Raw genomic sequence first — 12943 nt, 5'->3', positions numbered from 1 at the left:
ACATCATGGTTTATTAAATTAGTATTTTGGCTTATTTTATGTAATTTAATTTAATAATGATTAATGAAACAACAATTATTCCTCACAAATTTCTACACTGAATTATTTTACTTTCATGTACATTAAATCATAATATTAAGGAACCAAAATGTAATAAATGTAAGACTGGTATTTGGCTGGGTAATCAGAAGTGACTTAAGACATAAAAATGGTCTTAGCATAAATTGAACTGTCAATTTTAACTTAAAATATATAAATAGACATTCATGTATTGACATAGACTTTTTTGGATAAAGTCAAGTAAAATAAGAGATATTTACTAAAAAAAACCCAGTAAGTCCTATTCAGCCCTAGAGGGTCTAGTGCTTTCCAGAATATAAATATTCAATGTACAGTATTAACTCTTGGTGTGCTGAAAGAATATATATTAGAGATGTTGTTTTTCATGATATGACCTCTGCCAGAAAAATTATAGCCTTTCAAGTTTTAATTCCTGTTTGGACATGTCAGTTCACTCAATTTTAGCAATTTCTTTTTGTTCTGTAGGAGCATGGTCCACTCCTCAGTTTATAACCTTTTACATATCTACTTTAAAAATAGCTGAAAAATCACTCAATTTTTTAAAATGGTTTAAAAAAAAAAACACATTAGCAGTAGAGGGGTAGTTAAATGAGCACAAGCTTTCTTGTTAGATAGGCTGGGATTGGAGTCCTGGCTCTGGTCCTTTCTAGCTGGGTGACCTTGGGCAAATTAAATTCTCTAAGCCTGACACATCCCTAAAGTAATAGGGAAAGTTGGACAGAAATGGTGTTATAGGATTCTTGAAAAGAAAAAAACAGATAACTGCATTATTAGCACATGGGAAACACTTGATATGGTTGGTGGCTGCTATTAATGTGGAGATTACCATTACCAAAATTACTGTTAGTTGTATTGGTTGCTGAATGGGTTACCGATTGCTGCATAGCAAACTATCTTGAATTCAAACTTAAAACAGTTCTGTGTGTTAGCTGAGTATATCCTCTTCTCTTTTTACCTGACCTCATGGCAGTGTTTACCAGGAGGGCTGACTTTATGGTCTAAAGTAGCCTCAGTCACAGCCTGCCTGTTGGCTGGGCATCTCAGTTCTCCTCCATGTGGCATCTCACACTCATACTCACACAACAGGTTAGCTTTTGAGACGTGGAAGTTTCAGGGCAGTGTATCCAGGAGGTAAAGACAGAACTCATACAGTGTCACTTTTACCACATTCTGTTTGTCACAATTATTTATATTTTTCCCACCTGCAAAAAAAAAGTTCTTCTCTTCCTAAGACTTTTCAAATGTTTGTACAATTATAACATCAGGATCAAAGTCAAGTGTCTGAAGATCTGCATGTGGTGCTTACGGTTCTTCATATTCAGGTCATGCTGATCTATAGATCTATGAGTTAAAAAGGCAATTTCTCTTCCCCACATACAGCCAAAATAGAATGGTGCTGCAGAGACAGGATAATCACTGTCATTCAAAAAGGAGTAGAACAGGATACACATAGCAGTCACTTGGCCACAGCAATTGTGAAATGCAGTCAGGTCCATGTTGCCAATTACCCCACTACTCTAGGAAACAGATTAAATCTTAAGGCCCAGTTCTGCTCCACCCCTAGGAGTGGGTTCCCTGGTCCATTGTTCTCCTTAGTTCTGGCTCTTATATCTTATCTTCCATCTGAGAGATCTTCCCTGTAACATAAGAAAAGACCTGTGTGCTTTCTCGGTATGCTTTCTGCCCATAGAATTTGGGGGCCCTTTTTATTATGAAATTTTTCAGTCTCTTTTAGTCTAAGCTGACAGACTCTCTTAAAGACTTTGTGTGTTTAATTAGAATCTGACTGTGCTTCAGTTATACCCCAAAAGCTAACACCTACGATTTTTTTCGAGAGGAGCCCCTCTCTATTTTGGGCTCAGGTTAAGCTGCCATGAGAAAACCCTTTAGTGTCCTAGAAGCCACTGGTTTAGGGTTTTCTTGTTGTTGTTGTTTGTTTGTTTTTGGTTACTGAAAGTGTCCATTAGACTCTGCCTTAAACCTGTTAGAGAATTTAACCAAAACTCTTATACCCATACTCAGATTCCATCTGTGCCCTCATTTCACTGAATGATGAGCTACATCATTTTCCAACCCAGCAAGTACTGGCATCTCCTATATTGCCTCTAAATCTTCCTTGCAACCCAGATGAGTCATTTGTTAACTTCTTCTTCTCTCCCTTCAGCTATAGGAATCCAGGTGGCCTTTTAGTATTCTGTTTAGAAAAGTCTGGAATATCCTTATCCAGGTGTGCAAGTTCATTAGGTTCATTGTCTCCAAGTTACCACAGGAAGCACTTTTGTCAGTTATTCCAAGGATATGTAATTGAGGTTACCCCATTTCCAGCTTCCGAGAACAATTCCCTTACTCTTCTTCCAGTCCTCACTGACAGTTTTCTCACGTCCCTTCCAGCCACCATCTGCCACTCCATACCAAGGCCAATGTCACATGTTTTAGGTTTTTGTTACAGCAGCATTCCAATCTAATTACCAATTTCTTTATTTGTTGCTTTACACCAAACCATAGTGGCTTAAAACACAACTTTTACTTCTCACAAATCTGTTGTTTTTTTCTTAGCCTTACTTCAACCCAGGGTCAGTTAGGCTGGAATGTTCAAGAAGGCCTAAAACGGGCAGTGCCTGTGGCTCAAGGAGTAGGGCGCCAGCCCCATATACCAGGGGTAGCGGATTCAAGCCTGGCACTGGTCAAAACTGCAAAAAAAAAGAAAGCCTAAAACATGAAACTATAAAAAATCCTAGAGGAAAGTGTAGGAAAAACTCTTAATGATAGTGGCATAGGGAAAGAGTTTTTGAAGAAGACCCCACTGGCAATCACAGCAACAACAAAAATAAATAAATGGGCCTGATTAAGTTAAAAAGTTTCTGCACAGCTAAGGACACAATCAATAAAGCAAAAAGCCAACCTACAGAATGGGAGAAGATATTTGCATGCTGCACATCCAGCAAGGGGCTGATAACCAGAATCTATAAAGAACTCAGGCAAATCAACGAGAAGGGATCAAACAGCCCCATTAAAAAATGGACAAGAGAAATGAGTAGAAACTTTTCCTATGATGATAGACTAATGGCCAATATAAACATATGAAAAAATGCTTCTTATCTGTAATTATCAGAGAAATGCAAATCAAAAACACATTGAGGTATCACCTCACCCCATGTGAGAATGCCACATCATAAGGTCCCAAAGCAACAGATGCTGATGTGGGTGCAGAGAAAAAGGAATATACTCATACAGTGTTTGGAACTGCAAGCTAGTAAATCCCACTACTGGGTATTTACCCAAAGGAAAAAAAAGGCATTTTATCGTAAAGATACCTGCATTCAAATGTTTATAGTGGCACAATTCATAATTGCAAAGTCATGGAAACAGCCCAAATACCTTTCAATACATGCATGGATTAAAAAATTGCATCATATGTATACTATGAAATATTGCTCAGTCATAAAAAACATGGAGATCTTACATCTTTTTTAATAACCTGGATGGAACTGGAGACCATTCTCCTAAGTGAAGTTATCACAAGAATGGAAAAACAGACATCACACGTACTCTGAACTAAATTGGAGCTAGTAGATCAGCACCTTAATGCTCAAGTGTGATAATAATGCAACAAAGTTCAAATGGGGGGAGGAGGAGGGTAAATTCCCACCAAACAGGTACATAGCACTGGTACATCGCACAATTCCTGGGTGAAGGACACAACTTCAAAACCACCTTACAAGAGCAAACTATGTAATCAAATTGTATGTACCCCCTTAATAATCTTAAATTTTAAAAACCAAAAACGAAAACACAAGAAGGCCTTCCTCATGGGTCTGGCAGTTGGAGATTGCCATTGATGAGGCAGCTTGGTTTTCTTCCACAACACCTCTCACGACATCTGCTCTGGGCAACTAAACATCACAGTTTCAGAGTAACATTCAAAGATGGCAGATACCCAAGTTGTGAGGTCTTATGAGGTCTGGGCTCCAGAAATTGCATAACTGTCAATTCCTTCCTTCACATTTTCATGGCCAAAACAAGTTACAAAGCTTTACCAGCCTAGATTCGAGTAGATAGAAAAATAGGTTCAACCTCTGGATGGGAGTAGCTGCAAAGTGTTTGTGGCTACATCCAATATACCATAGTTGCCATGGGAATAGTTTGTAATCTACCCTAATTGGCTCCACCCTGCAAGGTACTTGGTACTTTTTCAGACAATAAGCCATATCTTTGAAAGAGAAATTCTTATTACTACACTCCCTAAGATGATGCTAATCAGTCAATTGGCCAGTCATTCCGAGTTACAAATCAGCTTTCATTTTAACCATGAAAAGTTGAATTTTATAATTTATGGTCTTGCCTCTGAGGACCATAAAGATATATTAGTGTTTATATCTATTATTATTTCTACCCAATTACCCATCATAAAAGAATATTACTTTTCTTTTGTGTATCCTTTCTACATTTGCTAATACTTGTCATATGGCACCAACGTACTATAGTTAGCTATTTATTTATATGCCTTCTCTCTCCCAGAAAGCATAAAAGCCCCCGAAGGCAGAATTAACAAAAGGTTCCTATTTTTGTCACTACACCAGCTCAATGCCTTGCACAAAGTAGAGGCTAAATATTGACTGAATTGAATACAATGGTTCAGCTCATTGAGAAAATACATGTCTACATTAAAAATTTTTTTTACAATGATGACCTTATCAGTTCAATAGATAGCAACTATTTGTCAAGATAAGTAATGTGTTGTTCAAAATAATATCTTTAAAAGGAATATAATAGCAGATTTGGTGTTTTGATTTTTTTAAAGAAAGGCAATAATCACAAAGTCCATACCTGCATGCACATTCCCACACATGGTGTTATCATACTAGAGGGCTGTGGTTACAGTCCCTCACTGTGGAAGCTGTCACAGGATAGCTTCAGTGGTGACTTTTGTAAAAAATATTCCAGAGATTTCATTGTGAGGCTGTTTTACTGACATTCCAGAAAGACTGATGAATTAGTACTCCCATTGTTCAGGCCTCCCTTTCATCCCTGCACATCCCAAATGAGTAGATGGTCCAGATTTCTTAACAGTTGATGTTCTTAAATCTAGGATATTTCTTTTTTAAATTTTTACTTTTTTTTTTTTTTTTGTAGAGACAGAGTCTCACTCTGTCACCCTAGGTAGATTGCTGTGGCGTTACACAGCTCACAGCAGACTCCAACTCCTGGGCTTAGGTGATTCTCCTGCCTCAGCCTTCCAAGTAGCTGGAACCATAGGTGCCCGTCATAATGCCCGGCTATTTTTATGCCGCAATTTGGCCAGGGCTGGTTCCAAACCCACCACCCTTGGTATATGGAGCTGATGCCCCACCCACTGAGCTGCAGGTGCCACCCAAATCTAGGATATTTCTTTGCCAATGTCTTGTCATCAGTGGGGTGTCTGAATGAGCTCTGAAAAGAAAAAATTCTTAGTGTCAAAACTTTACCCTTTGCCAATTTTTCTGGTCATCGGGGACAGTTGCTTTCTTTTAAATTTAGAGAACACATACTTTATTTCTCTTATACACTGGTTATTCATTCATAAGTCTGATTCTAGTTCCTTTGTATTGATATGTTGACATATCATCAACCTCCATCATCATCATGGTAACATAGTCATTACTAGCAATTTATTCATCACATTAGCATCATGGATATAATTCAGTGAATTAGAGTACTTCCTATATGGCTAATGAGGACAAAGCCATGCAATTTCCATGTAAATAAATATTTATGAATGTTTCTTTGGGGCTTATATACTAAAAATCAAAGAATAGTTTTAAATTTTGTCCAAGAGAGCTATATTCTAGCCTCTTTTTTTTTTTTTTTTTTTTTTTAGTAATGGTTCTTTTATATTTACTTAAACACACTTGATTCATCTGGGTTTATTTTATTGTAAGGAGCAAAGCAGAAATACCACATTTTTTTTTTCAAGTAGCTTCACCATTGTCTCACTACCATTTATTGTATACTTTACCTTTTCCCTGTTGATAGAGGATACCATATTTATCATATGCTGTATTATCAAATGTTTTATATCTATTTCTGGGCTCTCCATTTTGTTCTATTGATCAAATTGGCTATTCTTGTGCTAGCTTCTACTGGGTCTCACTGTAGCTTTTGCATTCTAATATCAGAGATAATCCCTTCTCATTGACTTTTTTTCTAGGGTTTTCATGGATATTCTTCCTTTAAAAATTGAGATTAAAAATAACATACCATGAAAGTCACCCTTTAAAAATGTACAATTTAATGAGTTTTAGTATATTTACAAGATTGTATAATTATCACCCATGTTAATTCCAGAACATTTTCACTATCCCCCCAAAAAGAAAACAGGCACTCCACATTCTACCCTCACCCCAGCTCTTTGCAACCATGAGTCTACTTTCTGTCTCTATGGGTTTGCCTATTCTAGACATTTTATGTATATGGAATCATACAATAAGTAGTCTTTTGTGACTGGCTTTTTTTTTTTTTTTTTGAGACAGAGCCTCAAGCTGTCCCCCTGGGCAGAGTGCCGTGGCATTACAGCTCGCAGCAACCTCCAACTCCTGGGCTCAAGCGAGTCTCCTGCCTCCGCCTCCCAAGTAGCTGGGACCACAGGCGCCCGCCACAACGCCCGGCTATTTTTTGGTTGCAGCCATCATTGTTGTTTGGCGGGTCCGGGCTGGGGATTCGAACCTGCCACCTTAGGTGTACGTGGCTGGCGGCTTAGCCGGTTGAGCTATAGGCGCCGAGCCCTGGCTTTTTTTTTTAACATATCACAGTGTTTTCAAGGTTCATTTATGTTGTAATGTGCATGAAACATCATTACTTTTTTGGAATAATATTTATAATTAATATTAATAACATTCCATCATGGGGATAGCCTATATTTTGTTTATCTGTTCATCAGCTAATGACCATTTGGATTCGTCCCACTTTTTGGCTATTAGGAATCTAGCCTTTCATTTTTAATTTGTATTTTAACACTTAGGTAAATTTGGCTATACTGTGAGTACCATCCTCATGACATGATTTTACTATCTTAGAATAGGAGTGGGCTTAAGAAGCTGTTGGCCTTATAGGTCTAACAAGTGTCAGAAAGACTAGCCATTATTAATAATGTAACATTGATAATTTGATGGGCATTATCCAGGATTTAAGTGGCTATTCATAAAGCCACCAAGCAAATGTGAGGTCACTGAACTACTTAGAGAGGACATTTATAGACTTTAGCATGCATAAAGTTCACCTAGAGCAGCAGTTCTCAACCTGTGGGTCGTGACCCCTTTGTAACAATGAAAATACATCCTGCATATCAGATATTTACATTACAATTCATAACAGTAGCAAAATTACAGTTATAAAGTAGCAATGAAAATAATTTTATGGTGGGGGGTCACCACAACATGAGGAACTGTATTAAAGGGTCGCAGCATTAGGAAGATTGAGAACCACTGACCTAGCAGCTTGTTAAAGAGCAAAGTTACTAGCCCTACTTGGCAGATTCTAAATCAGATGGTTTTTGAACCCATGATTTCAATAATTTTGATCCAAAGTACATTTTCACCTGAACTACCTGCATTTAGTCCATCAAAATTATAGTTAAGATCAAGTTCTTCAAAATGAACCCTACAGAAGTGCTCTGGAAAAAATTGTCACTAGTCAATGACTTCTCTAAAATATTTCTGCTAAAGTCTCCTGCATTCCACATGACCCAGAGCTAGGGCTCCTCACACAAGTCTGAAAACACTTAAGAATGGTCATATGTTTGTTTTGGTTTTCTTGATGAAATAATGACACTACCATAGGCTTCCAGAATAATCTATCCTTATACCAAACCAACCAACCATCTGCTCCTGACCTCAGGTCTGACTTTTATCTTTCATAGAAGAGTGATGCCTTTGCTATAAACACATGGAGATCTGGAATATAAACAGCTGTCTCATCAGCTGCAAACAGCATACATACAAGTGCTTAATTGTGCATGTTAATTGATAGTTTGTCTGTATGTCACTACTGTAACCCTCATGCGCCGTGGTTTTTTTTTTCTCTTTAGGCCAGAGAAGGCAGAACCACCATTGTGATAGCACACCGATTGTCTACAGTCCGAAATGCAGATGTTATTGCTGGGCTAGAGGATGGTGTCATTGTGGAGCAAGGAAGCCATAGCGAGCTGATGAAGAAGGATGGGGTGTACTCCAAACTTGTTGACATGCAGGTATCTGCTTCCCAGAACTTTTTTCTGATGTTTGTTCCTTAACACAGTATTCTTTAAATTATTAAATTATAATGTAGCTAATGTTATACTGAGAAATCAGAAACTTCAGGAAGATGCCTAAAAATGTACGTCTGAGACTTTAATTCAGAAGCTGTGAGGGGCTGGCAAGGAGAAAATAAAAGAAAGTGCCAACATCCATGATGAATGTATGTATTCCTTAGAATAGAGATTCCTAGTTGCTAGGGAATGTGTTCAAAGCAACAGGTCCTTTCTACTGCTTGATTAGGGATGATCAGAGTGGTGGGAGTCATAGAACAAGAGATGTGTTTTCACACTTGTCTGAGAAGCCCTAGGTCTGAGTTACATGTAATGCTACAGACTAGCATTATTATATTATAGGGAAGTCATTCCCTATAAATATTATAGGGAAGTCATTCCCAACTGACAACTTTTTTAGAGCACTTCCACAGGGTTCCCTTTGAAGAGCCAGGATCTCTAGTGGTTAGGGAGGTCCTGTGTGATTTTAAAATGTCCTTAGATGATGCTAGTAAGACTAAAAGCAAGATTTATGGCTGTAGGAAGTAAATAGTTTGGTTTCAAAAAAACAATCATTCACCCTACCTTCTAAAACAGGTTATATTGATAATTATTGATTTGTCTTATTATTAAACCAGACATTTTATTGTGCTCAGTCACTTGAGCAACTCAGCAAAATAAATATCCTAAAAATATTCTATGAACATGATTCTTATGTTTGTAAAAGTATATCATTTACTTTGCTATAACTGTAATTGGTATAAACACATATTTTGGGGTTTTTTTCTTAACATTTCATATATACATCAACCAGATACTGTCATTTTAAAAGGAACTCAACAGTCTGTTATATTAATGTATAAAATTAGTCATTTCTCTAAAGTTAGATATTTGGTTTGTCTGCAGTATTTCTATATTCTAAATATTGCCACTGTGAGAATATGTGAGTCAAAAGTTAGGTAAAAAAATTTGCCCCATTTTGTGACAAATAACAACTCTTCTGAGCCTTAGTTTCTACATTTGGAGTATTAAATCTACCATAAGAAGTTGTTACATGTTTAAGAACTAAAGAGGAGCAGAGGCAAGATGGCCAACTGGAGCCAGATTTCCATAGAGGCTCCTGTCCAGAAGGAGAGTTAAAGGATAGAAGTTTACCAAGTAAGCTGATGGTTTGGAGCTGAGCTAAGAGGGAAGGTTGAAGAGTGCACATCAACCCTGCTGAGGTGAGCTGCAACCCCTAGGAAACAAACAATAGGTACAAAATCCATTGCCAAGCAGAAGGGAGTCCCCTTCCCCCATGAGAACTGCTCACAGTATACTTTCAACAAACAAGCGGGCAGAGTTCAGATATCCTCCTATTTTATCCCATGGGAGAGACCTTCTGATCTTCCCCAGAGAAGACCTACTTGTGGGCCATGGTGCTTTCCTGCCAGGCATAAAACTGTATGTATTCTCTACCTGCGATTCTGAACTCCAGCACTCCCCTCCACTCTCACCCCAAGGTATGGAAGCCTGTCGCCCATGGAGTCCAGATTCTTGAGTATTTTCTCAAGAGGTGTGGACAAAGTGTGGTCTATGCTGATTCTGTGGGATGGGAGTAAGGAGAAGAAGGTGGACTGGGGAAGCCATACAGGAGGAGAGGCGGTGCCCTATGGCACAGAGTAGTAACAGCAGTGGCGAGAGCAATAGGGCTCACACTCCTGGGAATATTTTGGAGAGATACTCCCCACCTCTCTGGGCAACCAGAGGAAGCAGGGCATCTTCTCCAGTGGCAGCCACTGGCAGAACAGATCTAGGACAAAAATGCAGGCCCAGTGAGCAAAGGGTATGCCTGAGGTGGTAGCTGCCTGGGTAGGGTGTAAAGACAGAGACTAGAATATGTGTGTGCACAGAAATGACATACTCCCAGGGCAAGGCTAAGTCAGAAGGGCTGCTTTAGTGAGCTTAAGAAGCACCCAGCCCCCAGGGGATCATAGCTGAGACAAAAGCAGGTGGAGCAACTGCACCAGCTCAGTGAGAGGCAAGAATTGAGAGCTGAGCATGAGCTCTAACTGCACCCGCCCCAACACAGAGTGCAGTGTAGACAGAGGTGCCAGCTCCATGCAGTGGCACAGGGTGGGCCTGAGTCACAGTTTCTGTGAACTCAAATAGCACCTGGCCCACAAGGGAATATACATGGCCCACAAGGGATAGAAACATGTATTCTGCGAAAATATAAGTGTCAGCAACATCACTCAAGTGCGAGGCTAAAACTGAATGAACTGTCCCAGCTTCCATTAAGTACCCGAGGTTGTCAGGCCTCAGCTCTCCCTGCTGGATGGTGGCAGAGTGCAGTGGCATGGCCAAGGAGACATGAGATCTCTCTGTGACTCAGGGAGGCACAAACCCCTGGAGCATCTGCTCATTGGAGGGAACTGGGTCACAGCTCTGCAGGGTTACCAGTGACTGGATGTGACAGAGGTACAAGGTGGGGAAGGAGGCATCAACCTTCCCAGACTAATTCATTTGCTGGGTGAGTCCTTCCACAGACCACCAAAGCAAGTCATATTCAAGCTACCAGCAGACCCCTGCTATCTAGTAGCTGGAGACCTTTTGAACTCTCCCACTTGATACTAGGTGCTGACTGGGACAATTGGTTTGGAACTCTTGAACTGGGGATGATCCAAAGTGGTACCCTGGGTGTGTGGTTGTGAGAAGGTTTGATTGTCCTTTTCCAGTTGTTGCCTGTGGGCAGGGTGACTTAATTGCATATTAATTGTGTTTTTCTACACAAAATACACAATTAACCAATTGTGTATTTCTCCACAGTTGAGACTTCAACCCAGAGTAACTGATTCACTAGGATAGGACAGAGACCAGCTGAAAACAAGACAGAGCCACTTAGCCCCACCACACCAAGTAGGTCCCCAGTGTCTCAGGCCAAAGCACTGCACAGGTCCTTTACAAAGCTCTAAGGGAAAAGGTACAGACAACAGTCCCAGCTCTTTGAGCAAAGGGCTGTTTAATCACCACTCCAGGAGCCTGCAACCCAACTTCACCTTACCAGCTCGTCTAGCCAAATGGTATAAAATAATCAGGGGGCAGAATCATCAGAAAAACTCCAGCAACATAAATAACAAGAGTAGATCAACTCCCCCAAGGAGCAACATGGCAGACACAACAGGGCTTCCATTCATAAACAAATGGCTGAGATGTCAGAAATTGAATTTAGAATTTGGATTGAAATAAGATTAATAGAATGGAAGTAAAGTTGGAATTAGAAATTCAAGGAGCATTTCAAAAGTTGTCTCAAGAATTCAATGAATTCATTCAATAAATTCAAAGACAAAATCACCAAAGATTTTGAGACATTGAGACAAGAACTTGCAGCCCTCAAAGATCTGAGAAATACAGTAGAATCCCTCAGTAACAGAATGGAGCAAGCAGAAGAAAGGATTTCTGATATTGAAGACAAAGCTTTTGAACACTCAAAGAAGAAGAGAATTGGATAGCAAAAATGGATTATTCTCTCAGAGAACTCTGGGATAATTCGAAAAAAACTAATATTTGCCTTATAGGAATTCCTTAAGGCTGCAAGGTTGCTTTGAAAGGCACAGATGTTCTACTTCATGAGATAATGAAGGAGAACTTTCCAGACATGCCAAGAGATTCTGAAATTCAGATAACAGACAGTTTCAGAACCCCAGCATGACTCAACCCAAATAAGACATCTCCTAGACACATTACAAGTAATGTTGCCAAAGCTAATATGAAGGATAAAATACGGTAAGCAGTCAGACATAAGAAAACCATAACCTACAAGGGGAAGAATATTAGAATGACTGTAGTTCTCTCTGCTGAAACCTTTCAAACTATATACCATGACCAAATGGGTTTTCTCACAGGGTCTCAAGGCTGGTTCAATATACATAAATCTATAAGTGTAATTCATCACATAAACAAATTAAAAAACAAAGCCCATATGATTCTCTCAATTGATGCAGAAAAAGCTTTTGATAATATCCAGCATCCTTTCATGATCAGAACACTTAAGAAAATTGGTATAGAAGGGACATTTCTTAAACTTATTTAGGCTATCTACAGCAAACCCACAGCCAATATTGTGTTGAATGGAGTTAAACTGAAATCATTTCCACTCAGATCAGGAACCAGGCAAGGTTGCCCATTGTCTCCACTGCTTTTTACAATTGTAATGGAGGGCTTAGCCATCGCAATTAGGGAAGAAAAGCCAATCAAGAGTATCCATATAGGGTCAGAAGAGATCAAACTTTCACTCTTCACAGATGATATGATTATACTTCTGGAAAACACCAAGGATTCTACCGCAGAACTCTTAGAAGTGATCAAGGAATACAGCAGCATCTCCGGCTACAAAATCAACACTCATAAATTGGTAGCCTTCATATATACCAACAATAGTCAAGCTGAAAAAAATAGTCAAGGACTCTATTATGTTCACAGTAGTGCCAACTAAGATGAAATATTTGGGAGTTTACCTAACAAAGGACTTGAAAGATCTCTATAAAGAGAACTATGAAACTCTAAGAAAAGAAATAGCTGAAGATGTTAACAAATGGAAAAACATACCATGCTCATGGCTGG

The 12943-nt window shown here is 39.1% G+C and overlaps 1 protein-coding gene across 2 annotated transcripts in view; it reads left to right on the top strand.

Moving 5' to 3' along the window:
* ABCB4 (ATP binding cassette subfamily B member 4) overlaps positions 1 to 12943 on the top strand; it is an 89379-nt gene that overhangs the window by 35343 nt on the left and 41093 nt on the right. For both annotated transcript variants that reach the window (XM_003782640.3, XM_023518760.1), the window contains one exon: positions 8144 to 8305. In XM_003782640.3, the coding sequence (XP_003782688.1) occupies positions 8144 to 8305 (162 nt within the window). The remainder of the gene's footprint in view (positions 1 to 8143; positions 8306 to 12943) is intronic.

Source organism: Otolemur garnettii, unplaced genomic scaffold (assembly GCF_000181295.1).
Source record: "Otolemur garnettii isolate 467f Iridium unplaced genomic scaffold, OtoGar3 scaffold00005, whole genome shotgun sequence".
Lineage (NCBI taxonomy): Eukaryota > Metazoa > Chordata > Mammalia > Primates > Galagidae > Otolemur > Otolemur garnettii.
Note: the sequence above shows the minus strand (reverse complement) of the source record. Positions and strands in the feature narration are given on the sequence as shown.